This window comes from Cetorhinus maximus, chromosome 12, assembly GCF_964194155.1.
Source record: "Cetorhinus maximus chromosome 12, sCetMax3.hap1.1, whole genome shotgun sequence".
NCBI classification, from domain to species: Eukaryota; Metazoa; Chordata; class Chondrichthyes; order Lamniformes; family Cetorhinidae; genus Cetorhinus; species Cetorhinus maximus.
The window spans coordinates 44,456,073-44,482,617 of NC_135890.1; the positions used below are offsets into that span (position 1 = coordinate 44,456,073).

The 26,545-nt window shown below is 42.6% G+C and overlaps 2 protein-coding genes across 6 annotated transcripts in view; both read left to right on the forward strand.

The window, feature by feature from the left end:
* Positions 1 to 22,086, forward strand: part of abcd2 (ATP-binding cassette, sub-family D (ALD), member 2) — a 146,073-nt gene extending 123,987 nt beyond the window's left edge. For all 3 annotated transcript variants that reach the window (XM_078553517.1, XM_078553519.1, XM_078553521.1), the window contains 2 exons: positions 12,372 to 12,497; positions 19,045 to 22,086. In XM_078553517.1, the coding sequence (XP_078409643.1) occupies positions 12,372 to 12,497; positions 19,045 to 19,255 (337 nt within the window). In that variant the 3' untranslated portion in view covers positions 19,256 to 22,086. The remainder of the gene's footprint in view (positions 1 to 12,371; positions 12,498 to 19,044) is intronic.
* A 2,069-nt stretch (positions 22,087 to 24,155) lies between these two features.
* kif21a (kinesin family member 21A) overlaps positions 24,156 to 26,545 on the forward strand; it is a 133,371-nt gene continuing 130,981 nt past the window's right edge. For all 3 annotated transcript variants that reach the window (XM_078553524.1, XM_078553526.1, XM_078553525.1), the window contains exon 1: positions 24,156 to 24,505. In XM_078553524.1, coding sequence (XP_078409650.1) covers positions 24,459 to 24,505 — 47 coding nt within the window. In that variant the 5' untranslated portion in view covers positions 24,156 to 24,458. The remainder of the gene's footprint in view (positions 24,506 to 26,545) is intronic.

A 26,545-nucleotide genomic window follows, 5' to 3' on the forward strand; every position in this document is an offset into this window, starting at 1 on the left:
GTGATACAAAGCAGGTAAACAAGTGAGAAGGCCACATGTTCAGCCACACGGTAGGCATCGGCGGTCAACTACTTTGCCTGAAGAAGCATCAACCTGTCGGGTTGCATATCCTGCAGACGAGCATGAAGAAGGGGAAACGGAACATTATTTTGAAGAAGGCATGGAAGTTGAGGAACACGAAGAGGCGTAATGACAGTGAGAAAGGGATTGATAGACACAAAAATGTCAGTAAATAAGGGGAGATGGTGGTGTAGTGGTAATATGACTGGAGGCCCAGGCTAATGCTCTGGGGACATGCATTCAAATCTCACAAAGACAGCTCATGAATTTAAATTCAATTAAGAAATCTGGAATATAAAACTAGTTTCATTAATGGTGACCATGAAGCTATCATTCGTTATTGTAAAAACCCACCTGGTTCACTAAAGTCCTATAGAGAAGGAAATCTACTATCCTTACCAGGTCTGGTGTACATGTGACTCCAGACCCACAACAATGTGGTTGACTTTTATATTCTTTCACGGGATATAGCCGTCACCGGCTAGGCCAGCATTTATTGCCCATCCCTAATTGCCTTTGAGAATGTGGTGGTGAACTGCCTCCTTGAACTTCAAGGTACACCCACAGTGCTGGTAGGGAGGGAGTTCCAGGATTTTGACCCAGCGACAGTGAAGGAACGGCAGTATAGTTTCAAGTCAGGATGGTGAATGGCTTGGGGGGGAACTTGCAGGTGGTGGTGTTCCCATGCATCTGCTGCCCTTGTCCTTCTAGGCGGCAGTGGTCGAGGGTTTGGAAGGTGCTGTCTAAGGAGCCTTGGTGAGTTTCTACAGTGCATCTTGTAGATGGTACACACTGCTGCCACTGTGCGTCAGTAGTGGAGAGAGTGGATGTTGAAGGTGGTGGATGGGGTGCCAGTCAAGCAGGCTGCTTTGCCCTGATCGTGTTGAGCTTCTTAAGTGTTGTTGGAGCTGTACTCATCCAGGCAGGTGGGGAATATTCCATCACACTCCTGACCTGTGCCTTGTAGATGGTGTACTGGCTTTGGGGAGTCAGGTGGCGAGTTCCACACAGTTCAGGAAATCCATGTGCTGGCTGTTAAACCAGAATGCTGGGTTAAATTCACAGTTAACTTCCTCTTGGTATATTTTAATTACTTACCCGACAGCTCCATAGGGTTTCCCACTCAACCTGCAAACCTGCCCAAGTTAAACTCAGAATTGGTGGGATCATGTCAAGTTCCTGACCCCATGCCATTTTTCAATGTTTTAACCCTCACCTGAACCTTCCACCTTGGCAGTTAAAATTCTACTCCATAATTCTTCTTGTTTAACATCCACCACCCATTACAGGATGGTAATCCATTGTGGCAATTTTCCCCACCATTGACAGTGCTAACAAATCCACTCTTGGCAGGATAGGGTTATTATTGTAAAGGGACTGATCTCCAGGCAAATAAATGATAGAGTAATCCCCCACAGCATTTAATTATAACTAGAGGCAGTAAGACAAATCATAGAAAAGTTTCATAGTATAAGTCAATCTACATTTGGTCAAATAATACTACAGTCATTTGCTACTTCAACATGTAGTATAAAAATTGCTCCCAATTGCTTTATCAAGATGCTGTCCTATTCAAATATTGATGTCTGGAGCTTGAAATAACTTTCTGTGCTCAGAAATGCATGGGGTAAATATGGAGGTAGATGCTTATCTCAAAATTCATCCTCACAATTGAAAGATGATGCTGCCCAAGCAATTTGGGAAAAGACCTGTATGCCCCTTTAGGCAGCCATCAGCACTGGTGTGTCTGTTTAACAACAGGTAAAGTCACATTGGGCACTGGATGATGCTATTCTACTGGTAACATAGGTCTGTTTGCATTTTATTTTCGGTAATTCCTTGTGCAATTTAAAAGCTGCAATCAGACAAAATGATAGACAATAATTTGTCACACATTGTTATAGTGAGCAGAGGCGAGATCTTTCTTTCTTATAGGAGAAATCTTCTTTCACACGTGTTAGGAATGGGGGTGGGTAAATGTTACAGCCAAGCCTGTATTCCAGTTGATAGCCTGCCATTTAAAGATGATGATTGTGAAACCAGGATCTCCCACTGCCAATGATAACTTCATTAATTCATGAAGAACCTCTGTTAATAGAGATTAAAATGTAAAATGTTTGTGTAATGTTGTTCTTCCTGTTTGGTTAGACCTCTCAAGTGATGCCCTGCATATTCTGTACCAAGTCCAGCATCTTTTCAAAATTGGTTTAAAATCTTATTTTATTTGGGCATTTGTAGCAACTATTTCAGTTTTCAGAGGCCCAACTGCACTTGAGTTTTTGCAGCCCTGCTTTCTGTAAGCTGTTTGCAAATTGTGCCATTTTAGGTCCTCAATGTTCTCTATTCAGAACCTTAAATTAGTTCTTATGCCCAGTTTATATGCCCAATATTTAATCCTCTTAAAGCATGTAATTTTAAGATTTTTTTCTATGGAAACCTGTGCTGTTTTTGGTATTAGTTTACCTTGCAAAGTTCGTGGATTGAAAACCCTTATTATTGAATGCGCAATTTGATTTAACAGTTTAGCAAGGTGATGCTTGATCTGAACTGGAGCACTTTCTGAAGAGCACTTAGTTTCATTTGCATCAAGAAGTTGTGCTATTATTGGAATACTGCCATAGGGGTCAGAACTGAAATGTTGTTTTGAATATGTTACATTTGCTGAGCTTTGTCATTATTCCTCCCAGGTAGCAATTTAGGAAATATAAACAATTAGTCATTTCCTACAGTGCAAAGACTGGTTGAACAGAGTGGTGAGCTGCCCTGCCACCTTCTGTGCTCCGATGCTACTGTCAGTTGGGTTAGGATAGTGAGTCTTTCCTACTACTGACTCAATTATGATCTCAATTGGCGTGGGTTGTGGGGATTGGTTGGAGGTCGGGTTTGGCTGGGGTTATTAGGTGCTCCATTATTGGGAGCGATTATACTTCTGGGGTGAAGGAATGTGCCTTCTGTCTGAGACTGTATTTAGTCTGGTTGATGCAAAAAATGTCTCAGTAGCTAAAGGAAGGTGGTAGCATAGTGGTATTGTCACTGGACTAATATTCCAGAGACCTATGGGTAATGCTCTGGAGACATGGGTTTGAGTCCCACCATGACAGAAATTTGATTTCAATTCATATCTGGAATTAAAATTCTGATGATGAAATCATTGCCAGTTGTTATAAAAAATCTTATCTGATTCACTAATATCTTTCAAGGAAGGAAATCTGCCACACTTGCCTGGTCTGGCCTACATGTGACTCCAGACCCACAGCAATGTAGTTGACTCTTAAATGCCCTCTGAACAAGATGCCCTGTGAACTGCAGCGGTTCAAGAAAGCAGCTCACCACCACCTCAAGTAAACTAGATATGGGCAATAAATGCTGGCCCAGCCAGCGATGCCCACATCCCATAAATTAAATAAAGCTTTGTTTCAGGGTGGGTAAGCAATTGTTACTTGTCAGAGGGCCTTGTATTCTACCAGATGCTGTGTTTTTTTTTTGTTTTGGTCAGTTGTGCGAGGGAGGAGTAATCCACCCTGATCTTCTGCTCATGGAGGGGCATACTGCATGGTGGTAATTTGTTAATTAAAAGACCTTTGCTTAATCAAGTGGTCAACCTACACTTGTCATTAATTAATTCTTTGGAATCTTGAAGAAGCATAGCCACCTGCTGGCCAGAGTTTGAAGCATAGTGGAAAAACTCAGTTGGCCTGGCAGCACCTGTGGAGAGAGAAAGAGTTAACGTTTCGAGTCCGTATGACTCTTCTTCAAAGATTCTTCTTCAGAGCTCTGAATTTTCCAGCATTTTCCGTTTTTACTTCAGATTTCCAGCATCCGCAGTATTTTGCTTTTATTTGAAGTATAGTGGAGGCTTTCATGGACAAAACCATGTAATGTTACATAAAGACCCTTGAGATGCCTTTTTACCAGGCCGCCTATGGGAAGGGTTGGTGGGTAGTAGATAGTAGATCCTACATGGAATGTTATGAGCCATTTACTATTTTTAAGGTGGAGTCAATAGATTATTGTTTGTATTTGACTATAACCTCAGTGCATTTGGCAGGTTGGTCCAGACTGTGCGCAATGATCTCTACATAGCAAGGTGTCAACCATCCACTTTGCAGGAGCATATTTTTGATGGGAACTCCCTCAAAAGATTTGCATCCTCTACACGTGATCCTATCAGCCCTTTTTGGGGTGCTTGCATTAATTGGTTTGCTGAGTTTAGTTTAGTTCATCTACAGCTCATAATTAATTGATGGAATTATATAGTTTTATTTTCATGATTTAGAAGTAGGAAACCATGTTCACCATCAAACATCTGCACATGATAATATTCCATCATCATGGTCTGCACTTGCTTTCCCCAGAACTTTCAAGTGAATTTGCACTGCTGTTGTGATCTGCTGGATATATATAGCATTAAAAGAATAAAGACTCTGCCAAGCTACAAAATATATTATGCTACACACTACATTCAGTTACAATGCACGACCCCCTTTCTGACCAGATATTCATCCAGCTCTTTCCTTAAAGGTGATAATTGACACAGCATAAATTATCTTTCTGGGTTGGGTCAACTTGCTATTCAGTTGGAGGGGGGAATCTCAATGCTACCTCTTGAGATTTTTAATTTAATACTGATACATTGCTTAGTTTTTTAGTCACATCTCAAGTTAAAAAGCCTGTTAGCAAATCATAGTTTTCAGCATTTTAAAGACCTGGATCATGTTTCCCTTTTATTTATATTTTTTGCTATGGACGCAAGTAAATTGTATTAGTCCTTCCTCAATTCTGAACACTTTACAATTCATTCATTATCTTTTGCAGGCAGGATTTTCAAAACCACATAAATACTTCAAATGTGACATTATAGGTACAAGGCTCGAATAACTTGCTTAGGCTTATATTGAGTACATCTTTGTAGTTGCTATGTCAGCTGCACTAAGTTGGTAGTATTCTCACCTCTGAGTCAGAATGTTGTTAGTTCAAGTCTCACTCCAGGGGCAGAATTTTTCCATCGGCGAGCTGGGGGCGGGGCCCGCTCAATGATCGAACTGTCCGCCTGCCCCATTTAAATATTCAGGAAGGCGGGCGGACAGTGCGATCAGTTGTCCACCCGCCGACCTGTCAATGGCCAATTGAGGCCATTGACAGGGTAGATAAACCAATTAAAGGCCCTGCTCGTCTAACCTTAAGGCTGGCGGGCAGGCCAGGAGCCCCAGCGGGCTTCTGAAAAAAACATGAAACCTCATCCACCGGCAGGTTGAGGTTTCATGTCTGTTTTTAAAAAGTTTAATAAAGTTTTTGTGATATTTATTAACATGCCCCATCTCGTGTGACATTGTCACATGAGGGGGACATGTTAATAATTTTTCTATTTTTAAAGTTTCAAACACTGTCAGAGCTCTCCCTGAGGCAGCACTTAGTTTCAGGGAGATGTGTGCTCTTTCGCTCACATGCGCAAAAGAGTGCACTCTGACAGTTGGGGAATCCCTCCCCCCCCCCCCCCCCCCCCGCACAGGAAGTGCATAGCGCTTCCCGTCAGGCGGCCCGCTGGACGGGCCTTAATTGGTCCGTCTACTTAAAATGGCGGCGGGGCCCATTTCGGCGATCGGCTGCCTGTCCGTCGCCAAGCTGGTGGGGCCCGCCCACTCATCAAGGGCAAAATTCTGCCTCAGGATTTGAATGTTAAAAACCTAGGCTGACACTGACACTCCAGTGCAGTATGGCGCGAGTACTGTACTACCAGAGATGTTGGGCTGGATTTTAAAGCAGGGTTGGGAATCTGACACCAGGATGAATTCTGGATCCCAACTCTGCACCTGAACTGTATTGCTGTCTGCACTAATTTTAAATGTAGATGGACTAATTGGGCAGGAGGCAAGCTCAGCAGCAAAGGCAGGCAGCCGCCATATTGGGGGCTGCTGTTGCTTTGCCAAGGAGAGCAGGCAGCTCACGAAAAGACCAGGAGGATAAATGCAGCACAAAGTGGCAATGGACACCAAGTCGAGGTACAGCGCTTGACCTGAGGTTAGTTGACCTCTCAAGTTAACAAACTTTCTTTTGCAACCCCCCCCCAGCCCATCCCACTGGCAACCCTGACAGCTGTGCATTACCGTGCACCAGACTGTTCAGCCTCATCTGGAAAAAAAGATTGAAAATCCTATTCTGTTCTGGACAGGCCCCTTGACAAGCTCAATAAAGAGCTTAAGGGGCTATTTGTTGGTGGCAAGTTGGTTTACCTTTCCCTCCCCCTTGCAGGCCTTTGAAAATTGCGAACGTTCCTGGAGGTGGCAGGATCCATTGCCGCCCTTTGGGAACACAATTTTCAGATTGTGCTCACACCTGGGAAGAGTGTCCTGCAGTCAGCATTGCAGTGAAGCAGTCTGGGAAGCGTGTCCTGCAGTCAGCATCATGGTGAAGCAGCCTGGGAAGAGTGTCCTGCAGTCAGCAGCGCAGTGAAGCAGTCTGGGAATAGTGTCCTACAGTCAGCATCACGGTGAAGCAGCCTGGGAAGAGTGTCCTGCAGTCAGCAGCGCAGTGAAGCAGTCTGGGAAGACTGTCCTGCAGTCAGTTCTTGTTGAAAATAACAAGGGTGACATCACAAGACAGCGCGAGAGAGGGGTGGAGAGATCAGAATCAGTGCGAGTGCGGAGAAGCTTCAAAAAGTGATGTCAGCACAAAAGTGAGAGCTGATTGGTGAGTAGTGGGTAAGTGTTTTTATCCAATTTTTCGTGTTATGTACCACCTGCAACATGTGGGAAGTCCTAGATGCTTCTTATGCTCTGACCAACCACGTGTGCAGGAAGTGCCACCAGCTGCAGATACTTGAGCTCCGAGTTTCAGAGCTTGAGCGGCAGCTGGAGGCACTGAGGTGTATCCGCGAGGCTGAGAGTTTCGTGAATAGCACGTTTTTAGACGTGATCACCCCACAGCTTACGGAAGTGCAGACAGAGAGAGAATGGGTGACCATCAGTCAGAAGCAAGGTGTCAGGCAGTTAGTCAGGAAATCCCCAGGGTGTATCTCGCTCGAGAACCGTTTCTTTGTGTTGGAAAACGGTGAGAGTGATGGTTCCTCTGGGGAGTGCAGCCATGCTTATGGCACTGTGAGTGGTTCAGCTGCACTGGGGGGAGGATTAAGAGGGGAAGAGCAATAGTGATAGGAGACTCAATAGTAAGAGGAACAGATGAGCGTTTCTGCGGCCGTTGATGGGACTCCAGGATGGTATGTTGCCTCCCTGGTGCCAGGGTCAAGGATGTCACTGAACGGCTACAGGGCATTCTAAAGGGGGAGGGAAAACAGACAGAGATCATGGTACATATTGGTATCAGCGACATAGGTAGAAAGAGGGATGAGGTCCTGCAAGTAGAATTTAGGGAGTTAGGAAGCAGATTAAAAAACAGGACCTCAAAGGTAGTAATCTCTGGATTACTTCCGGTGCCACGCACCAGTGAGTATAGAAATAGGGGGTTAGCCCAGATGAATGTGTGGCTGGAGAGATGGTGCAGGAGGGAGGGCTTTAGATTTCTGGGAAATTGGGACCATTTCTGGGGGCGGTGGACCTGTACAAGGCGGACGGGTTGCACCTGAACCAGAATGGGACCAACATCCTTGTGGGGAGGTTTGCTAGTGCTGTTGGGGAGGGTTTAAACTAACTTGGCAGGGGGATGGGATCCTGAGAGGAGGTTCAGCAGGGGGAGGTGCACAGCCAAAATTCGAAGAGAGAGCAAGTGAGTCTGGAAGGCATAGAAATTATAGGCCAGTTAAGGCACAAGGGAGTTTAGCAAGGTTGGATGGTATTTATTTTAAAGCAAGGAGTCTGACGAATAAGGCAGATGAGTTGAGGGCACAAATTAACACATGGAAGTATGATGTCATTGTTGTCACAGTGACATGGTTGAGAGAGGGGCAGGATTGGCAGCTCAATATTCCAGGATATAGGGTCTTCAGGCAAGATAGGGAAGGAGGTAAAAGAGGAGGGGGTATCGCAATATTGATCAAGGAATCAATTACAACAGTAAGGGGGGATGACACCTTAGAAGGCTCCTCAAATGAAGCCATATGGGTAGAACTGAAAAACAGAAAACATTGTTGGGAGTGTACTATAGACCCCCAAACAGTCAGAGAGAAATAGAAGAGCAGATATGTAGGCACATTTCAGAGAAGTGTAAAAATAATAGGGTAGTAATAGTGGGGGATTTCAACTTCCCCAACATTAATTGGGTTAGTCATAGCGTGATAGGTTTAGAGGGAGCGGAATTCTTAAAATGCATCCAGGAGAGCTTTTTAAGCCATTACGTAGAAAGTCCTACAAGAGAGGGGGCGGACTTGGACTTAATTTTAGGGAATGAAGCCGGGCACGTGGTGGAGGTATCAGTGGGGGAGCATTTTGCAGATAGTGATCATAACTCCGTTAGATTCAAGGTCGTTATGGAAAAGGACAAGGATGGGTCAGAAATCCGAGTTCTAAATTGGGGGAAGGCCAATTTTAATAAGATCAGATATGATTTGGCCAGAGTGAACTGGGAGCAGCTACTTTTAGGTCAGAGCAGTGGGACTCATTCAAGAAGGAAATAGGGAGCGTGCAGGGCCAACATATTCTAGTAAAGACAAAGGGTGGGACCAACAAATCCAGGGAACCCTGGATGTCGAGGGATATACAGGATTGGATAAAGAGAAAAAGGGAGGCTTATGACAGATACCAAGTGCTCAAAACAGCAGAAGCCCTAGAGGAGCATAGAATGTGTATGGGGGAACTTAAAAAGGAAATTAGGAGAGCAAAAAGGGGGCATGAAAAAACATTGGAAGGTAAAATAAAGGAAAATCCAAAGTTATTTTATAAGTACATTAAGAGTAAGAGGATAACTAGGGAAAGAGTAGGGCCCATTAAGGACCATAGTGGTAATTTGTGTGTGGAGCCGGAAGACTTAGGTAGGGTTCTTAATGAATGCTTTGTGTCAGTGTTCACAAGTGAGAGGGACGACGTGGGTGTGGAAATCAGGCAGAAGGACTGTGATATAATTAAAGAAATTAGCATAGAAAGGAAGGAGGTTCTAAGTGGTCTGGCAGGCTTAAAAGTAGATAAATCTCCAGGCCCGGATGAAATGTATCCCAGACTGTTGAGTGAGGCAAGGGAGGAGATAGCAGGGGTGCTGGCAGTAATTTTCAATACCTCTCTGGCCACAGGAGAGGTGCCAGAGGACTGGAGGACAGCCAATGTGGTACCGTTATTCAAGAAGGGAGGAAGGGATAAACCAGGGAACTACAGGCCAGTCAGTCTAACTTCAGTGGTGGGGAAACTATTAGAAGCAATTCTGAGGGACAGAATTAATCTACACTTGGAGTGGCAGGGATTAATCAAGGACAGTCAGCATGGTTTTGTTAAGGGGAGGTCATGTCTGGCAAATTTGATTGAATTTTTCGAAGAGGTGACCAGGTGTGTAGATGAGGGCAATGCATTTGACATAGTCTACTTGGACTTCAGCAAGGCTTTTGATAAGGTCCCGCATGGGAGACTGATAACGAAGGTGAAAGCCCATGGGATCCAAAACAATTTGGCAGATTGGATCCAGAATTGGCTGAGTGGCAGGAAGCAGAGGGTAATGGTCGAGGGATGTTTTTGTGACTGGATGCCTGTGTCCAGTGGGATTCCACAGGGATCGGTGTTGGGTCCCTTGCTGTTTGTGGTATATATAAATGATTTATAAACGGATATATAAATGAATGTAGGAGGGTTGATCAGTAAGTTCGTGGATGACACGAAAATTGGTGGGGTGGTAAATGGTGAGGAGGATAGCCTTAGACTACAGGAGGATATAGATGGGCTGGCCAGATGGGCTGATCAGTGGCAAATGGAATTTAATCCGGATAAGTGTTAGGTGATGCACTGGGGCAGGACAAACAAGGCATGGGAATACATGATGAATGGTAGGACCCTGGTAAGTACTGAGGATCAGAGGGACCTTGGTGTGCATGTCCACCGGTTAGGCCACAGCTAGAGTATTGCGTGCAGTTCTGAAATCTGCATTATAGGATGGATGTGATTGCACTGGAGAGAGTAGAGAGGAGATTTACCAGGATGTTGCCTGGGCTGGAGAGTTTTAGTTATGAGGAGAGATTGGATAGACTGGGGTTATTTTCCCTGAAGCAGAGGTGATTGAGGGGGGACATGATTGAGGTGAATAAAATTATGAGGGGCATAGATAGGGTAGACAGGAAGGAACTTTTCCTCTTGGTGGAGGGATCAATAACCAGGGGGCATAAATTTAAGGTAAGGGGCAGGAGGTTTAGAGGGGATGTGAGGAAGAATTTTTTCACCCAGAGGGTGGTGGGAATCTGGAAGGATGGTAGAAGCAGAAACCCTCATAACATTTAAGAAGTATTTGGATGTGCACTTGCAATGTCAAGGCATACAAGGCCATGGGCCTAGTGCTGGAAAATGGGATTAGAATAGTTAGGTACTTGTTTGACCGGCGCAGACTCAATGGGCCGAATAGCCTTTTTCTGTGCTGTAGACTCCTTTGACTCTATGACCTGTTCCCATCGCTACTGGCAGTTGAAAGTCCAACCCATTGTCTCTTGCGTGAAATGTTAAACCAATGCCTTGTCTACCCTCTCAGGTGGGTATAATAGATCTCATGGCACTATTCCCAAGAAGAGTGGGTCAGTTATTCCTGGCATCTTGGCCAAGATTTATCGCTCAGTCATCATATTTAAAAATCTGGTCATTATTTTTATTTCCTTCTTTTCAACCAAATGCAGACAGGATAGATCAGTTTGCTGGTCAACTCCGACCACAGTCTTAGGAGCAATCCGCGGTAGCCCCACCCCATTCTGGAGCCTGTGCAGTGGGAGCAGCAGACCAGTTTTCAGCAGCAGGCTGGGCACTCCAATCTTTTGTAGCTGCTTCAACGGTGAATGTTGCTGGCTTTGCGTATGGACTTTGCCACCTGCTGCTCATGGGAGCTTGTTGTGTGCCTGTTGGCTACATGGTTCCTACATTACAATGGTGATTACACTTCAAAAGTACTTCAATGGCTGTAAATTGCTTTGGGACATCCTATGGCCATGATAGGCACTATCTAAATAAATGCAAGTCTTTCCTTATTTCTTAATTAGATTTCTTATTCATAATTTCACAATGACTGGACGTTTCTAGTGAACTGACAGCGATCACATCCAAATTTGTGTTTGGCTGGATCAGATTGGCAAGATGAAGCAATATGGGCCCATAAGGAAAATGGGAATTGGAAGAGAGAGTGGTGAAGTAAAGAACTACAGTCATATTGAGACGAAAAATACTTAAGACATAAAACACATGAGGGAGAAAGCAATAAAAGTTTATGCTGATAGGGTTTGATGAAGAGGAGTAGGAGAAGTCTCAGTTGGATGTCATGAAGAGATATTAATGTCTAAACTGTTATTAGAAATTATTTTTAAAGTGGAGTTGTAGTAGGGTCTGTGTCTGTGTGTGGCTTAATTGGATTAAAGCCAGCTAGTCTGGGTGCTTTGATGAATGGTAGCTTTGAAATGTTAATTAGATAAACCTAAGGGGGAGAAGGTAAAGTGTAAATTTGCATTTGTTGAATAAACCATTCAAAAGAATGGGTAAAATCTTGCACCTGGCTAGGGGACGCCAAACAATGTGTTTATATTACTAATAAAATTGGTGGAATGAAAGGATATTATTGTTTGGAGAGGAAAAATTAAAAATCTAGTAATACAATGGAAAATTTATATTCAAGGGGAAAGCTAGGTATAAACAGAAAGGAGCTTTTATGTGTAAGGCAGAGGCATTTAAGATCTAACCAGCCTGTAAGCCTATAACTGAAGGAACCAAATTGCAAGGAACCTCATTTTGAATTCATAAGGTCAAATGTGCTTTGCCTTCTGTCTATTTAAAGTCTATGAATTACTGTTGCCTTGGTGAAGATTTACCTGGGAGTGATTAATTTGGGGATTTGTTTAAAAGTTATTATGGTAGTAGTTTGTAGACGTGTATGTGTTTAATTTGTTGTTAAGTTAATAAATGTTTAGTTTTATATAAAAAACCTTTGGAGGCTCGGTGGCCTTATTCCTGAATTCAGAGCTGCATCTCAAACATTCCAATTGAAAATATAGCTGACAGTTGCTCAAGTTGCCCTCTGGGATTTAAACAACTCAGCCTTTACCAACTGCTGTATCATAACATGAAGCATAAAAATGGCATGGACTAGTTGGGCTGAATAGCTGCAATTTAACAAAAGAAAAAAGCTCATATATGCATTGAAAATGTACCAATGACTTTTGTACTATACTAAGTTTATATAATGTGTTTGTTTAGACCAAAATATGCATTGCTAGATGAATGCACAAGTGCTGTAAGCATTGACGTTGAAGGCAAGATATTTCAAACAGCAAAGGATTCCGGGATCTCATTACTTTCCATTACTCACAGGCCATCTCTGTGGTGAGTACCTACCCCCTTACAAAAGCTGGAAAGAAAAATGTACGCTTACTATGTTCTGTTGCATCAAATATTTTCCATTACCACCAAATTTGCTAGCAGAATCTAGTTCTAAGATTCAGCAACTCGATAGTACAGTAATGGAAGAATTAATTAAATTTATATTTTAGTCTTTCATACCTGAATAAATATATCAGATTCTGAGAAATGGTAACCATATTAATAGGAATCACACTATGTTCCAATTATTTGGTAGTATGTATTCGTGTGTTGAGAATGTCATGCTAAAATGCAGCATTTTAAGCGTCATCATAATCACCGATCAATATAGCTTAGCTGAAATTACAAATTTAGTAATTTGAGATCTATTGAGTCAATAAACAATTATATTGTAAATGAAATATAAATGCTCAGTGTGAATTTGTTTCAGGAAACAATTTCAAATGAAAGTACATTTGAGGTAATGAAAATTAAAAAGTAGATCAATTCAGTTCCAAACATTAAATGTGTATGTCTATATGAATTTACCACTTGGAAGTTAACTTGGTGAACAGAGTTCAAATCACAGTTGGTGAAAGCTTTTACAGCAAATTACATTCCCAGTTCATAATACCAAATGCCAATATTTTTTCTCCATTTGTTAACTTACTTGGGCATTATTTCTTTTTATATACTTTTTTACTGCCATGAAAGCACTATTTTTCTTTGAATTGCCAACATTACCTGAAATCTGGTACCCAGAAGGGTGTCAATATTTGGAAGGGGCACCCAGCAGAAAAGTTGAAAAACTTCTGACCTAGCATTTTATAATTTCACAAAATTATAGAGAATAAGTATTGGCAAATTGTTCTAGTAAATCAACTACAAGTGTTATTTTTAAACTGTTGTATAAAATGGATCCCGGATATTCCCCACATGTCATTACATGAGCCAGCCTTTTTTGTCACCAAGTGTTCCTAGTTTCACAACCCAACCATCTCTCCACATTTCCCCATATTCTAGTCATCCATTGTATTTTGTTGATCCAGGTCATCCTGCTACTGGTACCAGGCCATAGCTTAACATTGCTGACACTGAGCCAAATCTTCCAGTCTCTGGATCGTCGGAGTCCAGACATGTGACTGAAGATGCACGTCGGGACCCAGTGGAAGCCTTGACACGTGAACCTATGTGGGAATTGCCGGGGAAGTTTCAATATCCAAAGGGCAATTCTCCTGCTCTCTTGGAAGCCTCCGTGAATGTCTCCGACTCTGAGCTAGACAGACAGACTTTGGACAGTTCCACATTATTTACCTGGGTAGTTACTCAGGAAGTGTTAGACAGACAGATTAAAACCTAGTCTAACATCTGGGTAAGCCCCTCCCAATCAGCCCTTCAACCCAACCAGCCTACCCATGTAACTACCCCACCCCCCCCAACCCAACCTGACCACCCCCCCAACCCAACTACACCCCCCCCCCATCTCAACCAGACCCAAGCTGACTTCTCCCTGACTATGCCCTGCAACAAGACCTGACAGCCCCCTGACCCAACTACCCCTACCCACCCCTACCCAACTATCCCCGGACTGCCCGACTACACCCCCCCTTGACCTGACCCAACTACCCCTGACCATTTGGCTACCCCGCTGACCCTACCTGACGACCCACCCACCTATCACCTCCCCACACCCATCTTAACCACACCCAATTAACCCTTTACCCACCCTACCCACATACCTACCCTACCCAATTAGCTTCCCTACCACCTACCCATTCACTTACCCATTCATCCGCTCACCATTCACTAACATTCAGACTGGACCTTTAAACTTACCATACACCAGAAAGTGCAATAAAAAGGGGCATGCCCTATCTTCCCCCAAATCTACTCTGCTGCAAAGGAGTTCCCTGATTTTTGGGGTAGAAGGTCCCGTAAGAAATGCACAGCAGCATTGAGTGAGGGGGAGTTTTGAACTCAGTGGCAATCCAACTATCATTGCCATTACCTCTTCTCATGTGCTTCCAAATGCAAGCCATCCACATCTTTCCAGACCATGACCCTCTCTGCTCACCATCCCCCTTGACTTACCCCAGCTCCAATACTCTGCTTTCTTTTCTACAAACTTCAGCAGCTCCTGGACAAACCTTCATTCAGCTAATGTCAATACCTGCCGCAATAATAAAAATGTCATTCTGCATCTTCTTCATGGTTTGCCATAATCCTTAATTTTGCATCAACGAACTTCAGTACCACTCAACTTCTACCAATGTCTGCATCATTTCATAGAATCATAGAATAGTTACAAAACAGAAAATGACCATTTGGCCCATTGTGTCTCTGCTGGGTCTCTGAAGGAACAATTCATCTAGCGCCACTTTGCAACCTTCTCCCCATAGCCCTGCACACTCTTCCTTTTCAGATAATAATACAATTTCCTCTTGAATGCCTCGATTGAACCTGCCTCCACCACACTACCAGGCAGTGCATTCGCGATATTAACCACTTGCTGTGTAGTTACCTTAAATCTGTGCCGTCTGGTTCTCAATCCTTCCACCAATGAGAACAGAATTTACTCTGTCCATAACTCTCACGATTTTAAATATCTCGATCAGATCTCCTCTTAATTTCTCTTCTCCAAGGAGAACAGTCTCAACTCCAATCTTTCTGCATGACTGAAATTCCTCATCCCCTGGAACCATTTTCATGAATCTTTTCTGCACCCGCTCTAATACCTCCACATCCTTCCTAAAGTGTGGTGCCCAGAATTGGGCGCAATACTCCAGTTGAGACCAAACCAGTGTTTTAACAGGTTTAACACAACTTCCTTGCTTTTGAACTCCATGCCCATATTGATAAAGCCAGTATGCTGTATGCTTTATTCACCACTCTCTCTCAACCTGTCCAACCATCTTCAAAGATTTATGCACATATACAGCCAGGTGCCTCTGCTCCAGCATTCCCTTTAGAATTGTACCCTTTATTTTATATTGTCTCTCTAAGCAGGATTTTCCTGTCGGCGAGCGGGAGGCGGAGCCCGCTTGCCGATGCATAAAATGACGTGACGCGCGGTGACGCTGGGCGGAACTCCCGACGTCACCACGCCCCATTTAAATTTTCAGGTAGGCAGGGGCTCAACAAAATCAGCTGTGCACCCACCGACCTGTCAACGGCCAATTGAGGCCATTGACAGAGTCATTTAAGTAATTAATGGACCTGCCCATCCAACCTTAAGGTTGTCGGGCAGGCTGGGAGCCCTGGCGGGCATTAGAAAAAGCATGAAACCTCATCCATGGGCGGGATGAGGTTCATGTAGGTTTTAAAAATTTTAATTAAAGTTTTAAGATAAGTTATGGACATGTCCCAACTCGTGACAGTGTCACATGAGGGGACATGTCAGGGATTTTTTTTTTCTATTTATAATAATTTGTACAGTAGAGAAGATCTCCCCAAGGCAGCACATAGCCTCAGGGAGATGAGTGCGCTCTTTCATGCGCATGCGCGAAAGAGTGTACTCTCAGGTTTAGGGATTCCCCACGCCCACACAGGGAGCGCATAGTGCTTCCTTGCGGACATCATGCTGGGCGGGCCTTAATTAGCCTCTGCCTCCGCGTGCCCATACTTCAACTTCCCCCCCAAAGGGGGGAAAAACCTGCCCTCTGTGTTCTTCCTACCAAAATGAATCAACACACTTTTCTGAATTAAATTTCATCTGTCACTTGTCCGCCTAGTCCACCAACCAGTCTATGTCTTTTTGACTACCCTCCTCACAGTTCCCAATACTTCCATGTCTTGAAGTTGTGCCTTGTGCAGGTCATTAATATATATTGAGAAGAGCAGGGGTCCTAACATCAACCCCTGCGGAGCTCTACTTTAAACCTTCCCCCAGTCTGAAAAACAACCGTTAACCACTACTCTATTTTTCCTGTCACTCAGCCAATTTCGTAACCATGTTGCTACTATCCCTTTTATTCCATGAGCTGTAACTTTGCTCACAATTCTGTTGTGGGGCACTTTACCAAATGGAAGTCCATGTACACCACATCAACAACATTACCTCATCAATCCACTCTGTTACCTCATCAAAAACCTTAAGCAAGCCAGTTAAACAAGATTTTCCCTTAACAAATCCATGCTGGCTTTCCTTAATTAACTCATATTTGCCCAAGTGACTAATAATTTTGTCCCGCATAATCGTTTGCAGAGGCTTCCCCACCACAGAGGTTAAACTGGCTGATCTGTAGTTGCTAGGCTTATCTTTAAACCTTTATCTAAACAAGGGTGTAAAATTTGCACTTTCCTAGTCCTCTGGCACTACCCCTGAGCCTAAGAAAATTATGGCCAGTGTCTCCGCAACTGACCACTCTCACTTCCCTTAGTATCCTTGGATGCATCTCATCCAGTCCTGGTGCCTTTTGACCTTTAAGCACAGACAGCCTAACCAATACCTCCTTATCAATTTTAAACCCTTCAGGGTCTGAATTACCTCCTCTTCACCATGATCTGTGCAGCAACCTCTTCCTTGGCAAAGACAGATGCAAAGTTAGCAGTAAATACCTCAGCCATGACCCTGTTCCATGTGTAAATCCAGTTTTTTGTCCCTAATCAGACCCACTCCTCTTTTTACCATCCTTTTACTATTTATATGCATTTAGAAGACTTTTAGATTTCCTTTTATGTTAGCTGCCAGTTTCTTCTCATACTATCTTCTCTTATTTGCTTTTTCAATTCCCCGCTTAACCTTCTATTTTTGGCCTAGTTCTCAGTTGCATTCTCTACCTGACATCTGTCATAAGCACACTTTCTCTTCTTCATCTTAATTTTTCTTTTGTCAGCCAGGGAGTTCTGGATTTGTTTGCCCTACCTTTCCCCTTCGTGGGAATGTATATTGACTGTGCCCGAACTATCTCTTTTTTAAAGGTAGCCCATTGTTCAGTTACAATCATGCCTACCAACCTTTGATTCCAATTTAACTGCATCAGAACAATTCTTCCATTTTTCTGCCCCACTGAAGTTGACTTTCTCCCAGTTAATTATTCTTACTCTGGATTGTTCCGTATCCTTTTCCATCGCCAGCTTTTCCATCGTCCAACTTGTCCAGGTCCCACCTCTCCCAGAAATGGTCCCAATGCCCCAGGAATCTAAAGCCTTCCCTCCTGCACCATCTCTCCAGACACACAATCATCTGCTCTATCCTTCTGTTCCTATACTCACTACTGCGTGGCACCAGGAGTAATCCAGAGATTATTACCTTTGAAGTCCTGCTTTTCAATTTCCTACCTAACTCCCTAGAGTCCACTTGCAGGACCTCATTTCTCTTTCTTTCTATGTCATTGGTCCCAACATGGACCACAACCTCTGGTTGTTCACCCTCCCCCCTTCAGAATGCCCTGTAGTAGTTCTGTGACATCCTTGACCCTGGCACTCGGGAGGCAACACACCATCCTGAAGTTATATCTAGAGCTGCAGAAGCGCCTGTCTACTCCCCCCACTAATGAATCCCCTACTACTATTGTCCTTCCGCACTTCTTTCTCTCCCCCCAACCCTGAGCAGCTGGACCACCCACAGTGCCTTGGCCTTGGCTCTGGTTGGCCTCCACAGAGGAACTGTCACTCCAACCGTTTTCTAAGGCCGAAAAATGGTTTGCGAGTGAGATGCACTAGGGGGATTCCCTCATTACCTGCCTGGTCCCTTCTTCTGGCTGGCGGACATGCATTCCCATTCTGCTTGCACTTCCTTAAGCTGTCAGGTGACCACATCCTGAAACGGGCTATCCATGAATCTCTCAGCCTCATGAATGCACCATAGTGCTCCCAGCTGCCGCTCAAGTTCCAAAACCCATAACTTGAGTTGCTCCAGTCGGAGGCACCTCCAGCACACATGGTCATCCAGACGGCCAGGAGCGTTTAGGATTTCCCATGTAGTGCAGGATGTGTAAATCATGGGACTGAGCTCCCCAGACATATCTTAACTAAATAGAATATGGACCCTTGCTTTTATTCCACCCTTACTCCTACTTGAGTATAGACTAGATGCTAGATCCTCTAGACAGACTAGATCCTCTAGGTGCTGCTGGCTGCCTGCTCTAGTGTCCTCCTCTCGCACTCTCCACCTATTTACTCCTTTTGTCTATTTTACTTTCTCTTGGCACCTGTCTATGCTGCTGCACTCCTTTTAATAATTTTTTGCCTTGTGTCTTTGTGGTACCTTGTCAATTGTCTTCTGAAAAATCCATATGCACAACATCTACCAAATTAACAGAATGAAACATATTTTGTTCAGTGAGCAATGCTACAAGAAATCAACATGTATTGATACAATTTTCAATTCTTCCATAACTGTCAATATCTGTTAAAACATCTTCCTGAATGTTAGAGCACTTTAAAAATGTAACTGGCCATTATTGAGTTATGAATGATATAGAGGAAGCTGATGCGTATCCTCAAAAGTAAATTATCATGTTTCAGGACAAGAGCAAAATCAAATCCAGCACTTTATTTTCATCTGGAAGTTTCAGTATTTGTCAAATGGAAGGAATATTTGTAAAATTAATTTCATTTATCTTTGTAGGAAATACCACACACACTTGTTACAGTTTGATGGGGAGGGTGGTTGGCGATTTGAACAATTGGACACTGCTACTCGACTTTCACTGTCTGAAGAAAAGCAGAGACTTGAGTCTCAACTGGCTGGAGTCCCTCAAATGCAACAGCGACTGAATGAACTGTGCAGGGTTTTGGGAGAAGACTCTGTGCTAAGAACCACTGGAATTGAAGAGTAACGACACTGATGATGAATGTGAATAACATGGCAAGAAGAGCTACAAAGGAATTGCATGAGACAAACAAAATAAATAAAAAATAAATTCCTATTTATTAAGATCATTAACTAGCTTCTTCTAGGATGATAAAATTTAATTTTTACATAAATCATCTTATCATTCCTTTAGAATACAGTGAAACTGTATTAACTTTTTTTTACAGGTTAACATTATTGAAATATTAGCATTTAGACATTATTTTGAAAGCATTTTCAAAAAATATCATGGATGTTAAGAGGAAACTAGAATTTACACTTTGCAAGGAATTGGTTCCCATTCTTTAAATGTAATTAAAGGCTCTGCCCAAATTGAAAAGTTGAAAGAGCCTTATTTTGTTTTAATAAAAATGTCTCATCAGGCATCATCTAGTACAGTGAGTGGCCAGCCTAGATTTTGACAAGGATGATGCTGCGCCATCATCATCTTCAGCACTTCGCCCAGGAAGTTCCTTTGCAACAACCACAAATAGTATTTTATTTTAATTATCAGAACCCTTTGTTTGAGAAGAGGGTGGATAGGGAGGGGTTCTTAAATATACCCTTTTTTAAAAAATGGAATAGGAATGGATCTCAACACTATAAGATCTAGAGTTCTAACCATGCTTTAGCAGGAAATGTTAATTCCATATTTGCTACTACTACAGAACTCCATTAAATACTACTTCTACATTTCTTGCAGCTCCCGATTACTAATTAATGCTTACTGATTCTGGTTTTTCAAGGTAATGACTGTTTACCTTAGATATCAATAAGTACTACAGTATCAGTTTATATAAAATGTAGACCTTTTGCTACAACAAAGGAAGTATTATTTGTATTTATTGTATCTGCATTTTACCACTGAATAGTCTAATAACACAGTTCTAAAAAAATACCTGAGTTCACTTTGGTCCTTTTGAAAGCTATCATGGATAGACTAGAACCTATTCAGATAAGAGTCCAAGCTCTTCTGGACAGAATTTGTTTTCTTTATGTATTTGGTATTCTTCACACTGGGATACCAAGTTTTTGTGTTGTTTACTGTTTTATATCATTGGAGAATGGAGCCACTGACCCCATTTCACACCATTTATTCCTTTCCCTTCCCATCAGGATGGTGTGGACCATGAATTAATTGACAACAGGAGGTATGCTTCTATGGTGCCGGACTGGTCCAATTTCCATTGCACCTCTCCTGATGCAGAAAACTCTGCTGGTGCAAAGTTTCATCTTGAGTATGTGGAACCTGTGCACTGAGGAAAGTTATAACTCAAATGACACTCAAAGCCAGTATTTAAACTTGTAAGCTATAAACGGCAGCCAGAAATTTACTGCCAGAACTCCTGAGTGTCCTTTCTATTTGTTTTTAGATTTAACAAAAAGATGTTGAGTTTGAAATTGTATTTTTATTAATTGTATTAAATTGTCATTGGTCCATTATGATTTCTTAGTGTTTTGTGTAACTAAGAATGACTTCTAAATAAACTGGTAATTTATATATCCATGATAAAGTTTGCTTCAATGTAAGAAAAAGGAAATGGAACGTATACTTGGGACAGAAATTGCCAGTAATATTCTGTCTTTGATTGCATGATTGTATGCTGTAAAATATTGGTTTTCATAAAGTATTGTGCTAGTCTAACTAATCATACTACAGTACCTCAACCCCAACTTCATATTCTAAAATCTCTTTTGCATGATGCATGTAATCTTACAGTAATTAACTCTGATCATGCATTTCTGTGAAAATATTATGGTGTTGTAGCTCCAACAACAAAATATTCATATGGCCAGACCAGGATATGACAGAGATAAAAAAAAAGCATGTATATAGGAAACAAGCAAGGCCGTTTCTTCCTGTAATGTTTTGAAAGAGCTTTATAATTACAAATTCATTGCATTTTATATCGTGACAGAAAAAAAGTAAAAGAAACTATGGGTAGAAATTCATTTCTGGCGGTGCTGCAAAATGGACAGATGTATGCAGCATTTGATATTAATTTCCAAATTGCAATCAATGAAACTGAATATCAGCTTCTGCTTTTAACGGATGGCTGAACCAATACTGCTTGTTTTGCGCCAGTGCCTGAGTCAAATTTTTACCCCTATCTGTTTTGCATGTCTATAATTTTTGAGGTGGTAATTCTGGTATATTTGATAAATACCAAGTTGCAAGTTTGGAAATTGTAGGCCAAAACTTAATATTTTTGTTCTTACACAGAGAAGCTATATATTTGATCAAGGCTCACTTCCTGTTGACAGACATTGGCAAGCTATGATGATAGTAGATTAGGTGATGCACATTTGTAGCTTAAAAAATAAGAGTTACCTAAAACATCTCAAATGCAGTATGCTGTTGCTGCCAGCTAATATTTGCCAGTTTCCTTTGAATTTTTAGAACTGGTAAGAGAATTGGATAAATATGCAGAAATGTAATACTAAAGTGCAACAGAGAGTATTTAATATGTCACACAGTTTACCAACAGAGGCAATATATGTAAATGATGCCAAATTTCAGTATACTTGAAATACCACTATATTCAACTTCCATTTTGTACTGTTTGGGATAAATACTTTAATCTGACTTGTAGATATCTTCAGGAGGAATATCTTGACCAGTCCAAACAGTGCAGAGAGCAAATCACATAATCTAAAATGAATCAAAAATTTACCTCAAATGAATTTGAACTCTGTTTTGACATTTAAATTGCTGTTTTGTTTAATCTGTAAGTAAATGCACCATGTATATTGTATTTTGGAGAACATAATAGATTTATTGTTATTACAATAATTAAAATTTCTGATTTACCATTATCATTTTTCCATATTTTTTACTATAAAGTATTGTGACCTTTTGAAGTAAATAAAAGCAGAAAGGACTTGCATTTATAAAGTGCCTTTCATGGCCTCAGGGTACCCAAAAGCTTTATGGCTGGAGATGTATTTCTGAAGTAGTCACTATTGTAATGAATAGAAACACAGCCAATATGAGCATAACATGTTCCCACAAATAACAATGAGATAATGTACAAATAATGTGTGTTTTAGTTATGTTGGTTAAGGGATAAATATTAGTCAGGACACAGGGGGAAGTCCCAAACCAGTCTTTGAGTAGTGCCAAAGTTTATTTTACTCCATCTCAGAAGGAAGACAGGGCCACAATTTAATGTCTCATCAAAGATGCCACGCCTCACATTGCAGCATTCCCTCAGTTTTGTATTGAAGTGTCAGCTTGTATTAGGTGCTGAAGTCTGTGGGGTGAGGGTTGAACCCATAACATTCTAAGATGAATGCGCTACCACTCATTTTAAAACTGGTGTATTTCAACTGGTTGAATATTTGTCAGTTTTTAGAAAATGGAGAATTACAATTCTCTTAATCAGACGTGGACTGCAATTAGGAGGTAATTAAGTAGCGGGAAGACAAAGCCAGCTTTTATTCAGCAAATTGTTGTAGAATATAGTGGTGCAGACTGAGCTAGTCATTTTGGTAGTTCAGTGCTGCAAGCCTTACTACAAACAGTCAGGAAGATGAGACATAATTCCTCAGAGTGATTATTGGACTCCCTCCTGTTGCCAACCCACTCTCCCCACCCTGACCCCATCAATTCAAAGCATTTGGTGCAATGCGAAGAGATGGCTAAATTTAGGGCATCACCACAGTCATGGATGCGTCTAACGCAGAGCCCCTACAATATCAAGCTCAAGGAAACCTATGGCCACTAGAATCACAGCATGCAGTTGCTGAAACTCTGCAGACAGCTAATGCCGTACTTCCATAAGGAAATCACTTAGGATTAGTACCTTAGGTGTCACAGGTCTGAAAGCACAAGCATGAAGGGGCAGCACTGCCTATTCAAACTGTCAACATTCGCAATGGCATCTGGAAACTGGCATGCACTGGTCATACTGCATTGCTGGTATCACTGAAATACCCCAACAGCAATTTCAATCTTTCATTTGGCTATAGCTTTGCCACCCTGATCATTGAGCAGTCTGCTAAGTCAACTTTCAGGCTAGTTTATGCTGCATGCAGCAAACCAAAACTATTTTTCCCCGTGGGAGTAGAGCAACATATGTTTCTTCTCCGTTGTTCCTTTTTCCCTTTTCACACAAATAATACGCAGTATGTCCCAACACTCTGGGGTGCCGCTATGCCAGAACGAATTCCAATAAATGGCTGTGCCACCTTCCACAACCAGCCAGGAACCAATCTGCTGGATCAGAAGGTGCATGATTGGCTGGAAAGTTGGATTAAGCTGGGTAGTTTCTTTTTTCGGCCGGCTCAGACACAATGGGCCGAATGGCCTCCTTTTGCGATTCTGTGAGTGCAGAGCACTGATTGCTTTGCTGGCATTGCTGCCTTGCCCAACTGCCAGTGTTGAACCTGGATAGAAGATGGGGACAGTCCCGCCCTCACTTGCCAGGTGAGGAACTCCCACACGTCACAAAACGATCAGCGTCCGGATTGGCTAAGGTGGCTGTCGATCATATATTTGGCCGGGCCTCTTTACCCCTCCCCCTCTCCGGGGGCGGGGGAGGAGGATTTATTTATTTATATTTGTTTTGGCACCCACCCACCCTGTTTACATTTACAACCGGCTTCGGTCTAATTTCAGTTTCAAAATAAGATCGGTTTTCACTCGAAGCTCGGTCTCTCAGCGGGACGGGAGGGGAGGGGAGGGGAGGCTGTGGCTGATGTCCCGCTGGCGCTGCTTCCCCTCCCGACGACACCGGAGCCGGGGAAGGACGGACAATAGTCAGTGAGAGGGCGGTGCGACCGTGACTCCGGCTCCAGGCCCATCCCACCCCACCCGGCCCGACCCCACCCCTTCTCTGGCTGCTCCGCCCTCCCCACCTGCCGCTCCGCTTCAGCGGTGCATTGCGACACCAGCACAGGCCGAGGCGGCGGCGGTGGCCTGGATCCAGAGAGCGGAGCCTTTGCGAGGCGGAGGGTTTTTCCCTCCCTCCTATTGACTGTGGCTGGGGGCGGAGTGACTGCATCCTCCCTGCTGCCGCATTTAGCTTCAACCCCCCATGGCTCCTGCTCGGCTGGGTTGCTGGTACAGGTAGCGGGGCTTGGTGCACCCACAGGAGCCGCTCGATGCGGATCAGACTCCGCTCGCCTCCGCTTTTACATTAAGAGGCTTTAATTCTCTGGACTCGCTTCGGATCTGATACGACGCAATGGCGGCGCCTGGTCAGGATGACTGCTCTGTCCGGGTTGCTGTAAGGTGAGGGGCGGTGGTCGGTTTATTCTTCGTGATCTATCTATAATTTTTAGAAACGAAAATTTCCTCTACAAAGGTTCCATCGTTTCTGATGATCTTTCAGATGCGCAGAACCTATTAGCAGTATTACTGTGTGCTTTTTTAATATTTGATCCTGGCAGCCTTGTATTAAAGATTTTTGCTACCTTGGCTGCAGAATCAAAATTTCCTATTTCATTTCTGTAGTGTACATTCAGAAATTCGTAAGGGCTGTACTGTTATATGTGGTATGATTTTAAATTTGAAAATTGCTGTGTCAGGATCGCTTAGTGCAAATAATTTTCCAGTTTTTTTCTATCTGGCCCATAGAGCTATTACACCGTCCCCCCTCAGTATAAGTTGCATAGGGTTGATTTTCCATGCACTGTTTTTATATGGAGGAAATAGATGACTGTCTACATTTTGTCCTTCCGCATCACCCAAAAGCTTGACAGTTTCTGCGTGTGCCCTGACATCTAGCTCTACCCCATCAGACCGTCTCTCCCAACCACTCCAATGTCTTTGATTTGTCATCTTGTTTGTTCAAAATCCAGTTCAGGATGAGTAGAAATTTATTGGGACTAAATATTAAGAGACGGAAGCCATTTTCTTCAGTCCCCAACTCCATACCCTAGCCACTGACTCCATTACCCTCCCTTGACACTATTAGAACCAGTCCATTTACATCCTTGGTGTTCTATTTGACTCAGATGAATTTTGGAACTTATCCACTCGATCATCAAAGCTGCCTATTCCACCTCCATAAGCAGAGACAGGTGAAGTTATTTGCTGAAACCATCATCCATTCCATTGTTATCTCCAGGCTTAATTATTCAAATGCCCTGCTCCCATCAGCTTCGCATTTTCTACCCTCCATAGCTTGAGCTAATCCAAAGCTCTGCTGCTGTTATCATAATTTGCATAAAGCCATATTCACCTGTAACCCTAATCTCACTGATCCACATTGGCTGCTGGACCAGTGACATCTCTTTTTTAAAATTCCCATTCTTGTTTTTAAATCCCTCCATGGCCTCAACTCTCCCCGTCTCTGTTACCACCTCCAGCCATGCAGCATTCTTAGATCTCTGTACTCCTGGCCTTTGGCATGCTCCTATTTTACCATTGGAAACCAAGCCTTAAGTCTAGCTAGGTCTTAAGCTCTGGAATGCCCTCTGTCCTTTTAAGGTACTCATTAAAACCCTATCTTTTTAGTCAGCTTTCGGTCACCTCTCCAAATATCTCCTTATGTGGCTTACTGTCAGACTCTATTTAACACTCCTCTGTAGAGTCTTGGGATGTTATACCAGGTTAAAGCTGTTGTATAAATGTTTCTTCATCTGTAACTGCTCATCATAATATGATCACTATATGATTACAATTGCAGGCTATGATTATTATGTTTATTTTTCTTCATTATAGATATTCTTATTTGAGATTGCTATCACTAACCACTCCCATAAGCAGACTTGTCTCATTTGGACCAGGGTGCCTTTACTTGTTCAGTACCTAACTGTAGTAAGATCTGATCATTGAGCACAAAACACCAATTGATGGCTTCTTGATTATATCATGTACTGGCACATGAACTCCATGTGAAATTTATTTAGCATGTACAGTGCAAAAATATTTTGCAAAGATCTAATTTCCAGAAGCAGCAAAGACACATCATTTGCATTAAATCTCAAAATGTGGCCCCTTACTTACTGCGTAGCTGATCTCTGCCAGAGTGCTCTTGTACTCTTAATAGTTTTTAATTCACCAGTGAGCTGAGTGCAAAGTGTCAAATGCAATCCTAAAACTCGTGGCATTTGATAATTGAGCTGTCAAATGACAACCCCAATTTTCTTCTGTTATAGCTATCAATCAAACTGTTACTTGAGAATTATTACCCGTGGTTTTAGTTACATTTTTGAACTGAGTGGAATAGCTTGACCAATTTGATCAGTTCTGAAGATGAGCGATTTGTAAGAATGGTCCCCATCTGAGCACAACCAATATATGTACACTAGAGCTATGTCCTGAAGT